Source organism: Geospiza fortis, unplaced genomic scaffold (assembly GCF_000277835.1).
Source record: "Geospiza fortis unplaced genomic scaffold, GeoFor_1.0 scaffold192, whole genome shotgun sequence".
Taxonomy (NCBI): domain Eukaryota; kingdom Metazoa; phylum Chordata; class Aves; order Passeriformes; family Thraupidae; genus Geospiza; species Geospiza fortis.
Genome location: NW_005054315.1, coordinates 7,620,585 through 7,623,473, shown reverse-complemented (window position 1 = coordinate 7,623,473; position 2,889 = coordinate 7,620,585). Strand labels below are relative to the sequence as shown.

Genomic DNA, 2,889 nt, shown 5'->3' with positions numbered 1-2,889 from the left:
CGGGCGCCACGCGGCATTGCCGCCACCCGCCCGCTGCTCCGCCGCCGCATGGGTTCGGCTTTTTGTAGGAACTGCGGGCGAGAAAAGGGATTCTGCCCAAAGCGGAAAGCGGCGTAAACGGCCGGTCGTGCGGCGCTACTTGGAATATCAGCTAGGGGCAGGAGAAGAGGGAATAGCTTCAAACTAAGCGTAGGTTCGGATTATGTGTTAGGAAAGAATTCTTTACTGTGAGGGTGCGAGGCACTGGCCCAGGCTGCCCAGAGAAGCTGTGGATTCTCCATTCCTGGAAGTGTTCAAGGCCAGGTTAGAGGGGGCTTTGAGCAGCCTGGTCAATATTATATGTGTTGTGTTAGAAAGTAATGCTGTATTAATTCTCTTAAGCTGTGTGTTAAATATAGTTTTAGGTTATAAAAAAATGTTAAAATAGAAACTGTGCTATGTAGGATATTTTTTTAAAGAAAGGACTTACGCAGTGAGATAGCAGCCACAGGACACCTAAATCTTTTAGAGAAAAAGAATTTATTGCTCTCTTTTCAGAAGAAACTAACTTCTTGCCTCGAAGGCTGTTAGGATTCAGAGGAAGAAGTTGATGATGACCAGACAGAATCCTGTATTTGAATGGAATTTATGCATCATGTATGAGGTGTATGAATATGTAACAGGCTATTGTTTTTAAGGGTTAATCCTCTGTTAACGTGTGTCCTTTTTCGGGCTCGTGCTGCCCAGAAAAAGGTACCCGGACATCCGTAACTCTTTGTCTCTATTGTCTCATATTGTCCTAATTCAAATTGTCCAAATTATTATTACTCTAACTGTATTACTGTTTTCATAACCATTTTATTACTATTAAACTTTTAAAAACTTAAAAACAAGTGATTGGCGTTTTTCACAGCAGGGGAGGTTGTGACTCGGTGATCTTTATGGTCCCTTCCAACCGGGCCATTCTATGATTCCGTGATTCTGTGATCACAAGTGCCATCCTAGAAGGTTTTGCACATCTTTAAAGCCTTACTTTCAGAGTTTTCAACAGGGATCCTGCAAACTCCCATAATTGTTTAATTTCTCTTTGATACAGAGAGATGAAAGGTCTGTCTGCTCTGCTGAAACCCTGTAAGCACTTTTCCATCACAAGTATCCATTATGCAAAATGAGCTTTGCTGCCATGTGACTGACAAACATAAATTATGTATGGCTGGAGCATCTAAAAGCATACTAGTCCATGGCTTTGGGTTACATCAGAGCTCAGCTTCTCAGAAACTCCCACAGCTCCCTCCTGTTAATTAGCTTCCTGAAATCCCCATGTGTGACGCAGACTGGCTTGCTTCCTTCGTTGTGACAGTGTGACCAAAGCCTACACGTTGGTAGACAGCAGTATTAAGGTGGGGGTAGGGAGCACGACGCCAGGAAAGGGAATTTAAAGTGGCAGGTTACTGGTTTTCTGGTCCCTTGATGTACCTTGTTTTTGAGGAGCAGTGCACACAGATGTCATGTATGGTACAGGTTGCTTTGAATCTGTGAAGCCTCATGCTGTGTTGAGAAGCCCATGGGAAGATGATGCTCACACAAGGGCCCCTGAACCAAAGCCTTGAAAATGCTGTCTGCCAAAAGCACAGGTTAGTGTTAGTATATGCATTGTAACCAGCCCAGTCTGCCATCAATAACTGTGCTTAATGGCTGATTGTGGGAGCTTCCCTTAGTAGCTGCAGTTTTTGGTCTTGGTTTTGTTTGTCTGCAGTCTGCTGGCCTCCTCTGTGGGACATTTAGACAGCAAATACTCCTGCAAATACTGGAGAGCAAAAGCTTTCTCAGGTTGAAGTAGCTGTTTTAAGAACGGACAACAGTGGTACTGCAGAGCTGTGAGGCTTGTGTGGTGCTGCCATTTAAGTGCTCCTGGAGCTTCTGCAGCAGGTTTGGCAGTAGGTGCTGCCCAGGACACTCACTGCTAGCTCAGGTGTGCCTGTCCCTTCTGCACTCAGAGCAGTGCCCATGCACCTAAGGAAGAGGAAACCTCATCTCCAGTTTCCAACACATGGCTTGCTTATGTGCTTCTGAGTCCCAGTCTTAGTTCTCAAGGTTCATCACCAACAACTGACTTTTTGGGACTGTCTGAAACTCTACACAAGGAGGTACCCTAGGTCCAAAAACACCTTAGCAGGAAAAATCCCAAAAAAACCTTTACAACTTAGCTAAAACTGAAGAATGATAAATAGAATATTACTGTGGTAACAGACTGAAATAAGGGAAATTATACAGATCAGAAAGTCCCTGGACAACAGCTCATACTCAGAAAGGTTTTGGTGAAAAGAAGCAAATGCTGCACAAAAAAACCTGTCCAGTTACTGTCCATGGCTTGAGAGATACCAATTAGGTCACAGCATTTTTCCTGCCCAGTTTGCAGATAATGAGATAGACAGATCTGTGTGCTGTTCAGGTCTTGACATACTTTTATTTCATAGGGCTTTCCCATTTTTTCCAAAAATTATTCTTCACCTCTCAGATAATTCAGATAATTTTAATATGTGCTTTTGTTTTTTTGGCATTTTTTTTGTTTGTTTTTTGGCAGGAGGGAGAATGAGTGGGAGAGAAGGGAGATTCTGACTTTAAGTGCCTGGTTGTTAGAAGAAATTGGTTGAAAACCTGAAATCAGTTTCTTCAGCTTAAACCAGTCAGATAGGACTGGTGGATATAGATTAGGTCAAGCTGTAGTAAGTCTTTATTCTTGCATAAGCTGAAAGCTGCAAAGCTCTTTATTGCTGTCATGGACATACTCCTTGCATAAAATTACAGAGTATACAATGAACATGCACTTTGACTGAAAGAAGATTTGGAATAAAATTAGGAGTATGGTTGAACAGATTAAAAGGTGTACAAAAAAAGCTTCCTTCCTCT

The 2,889-nt window shown here is 42.7% G+C and overlaps 1 protein-coding gene across 1 annotated transcript in view; it reads right to left on the bottom strand.

Annotated features, from left to right (window-relative positions):
* The window catches only part of RFX8 (RFX family member 8, lacking RFX DNA binding domain), a 33,894-nt gene extending 31,547 nt beyond the window's left edge, over positions 1-2,347 (bottom strand). Inside the window, exons 1-2 of the mRNA XM_031056145.1 lie at positions 2,341-2,347; positions 16-151 (exon numbers count right to left, since the gene is read on the bottom strand). Of these exons, the coding sequence (XP_030912005.1) occupies positions 16-151; positions 2,341-2,347 (143 nt within the window). The remainder of the gene's footprint in view (positions 1-15; positions 152-2,340) is intronic.
* Positions 2,348-2,889: the final 542 nt, after the last annotated feature.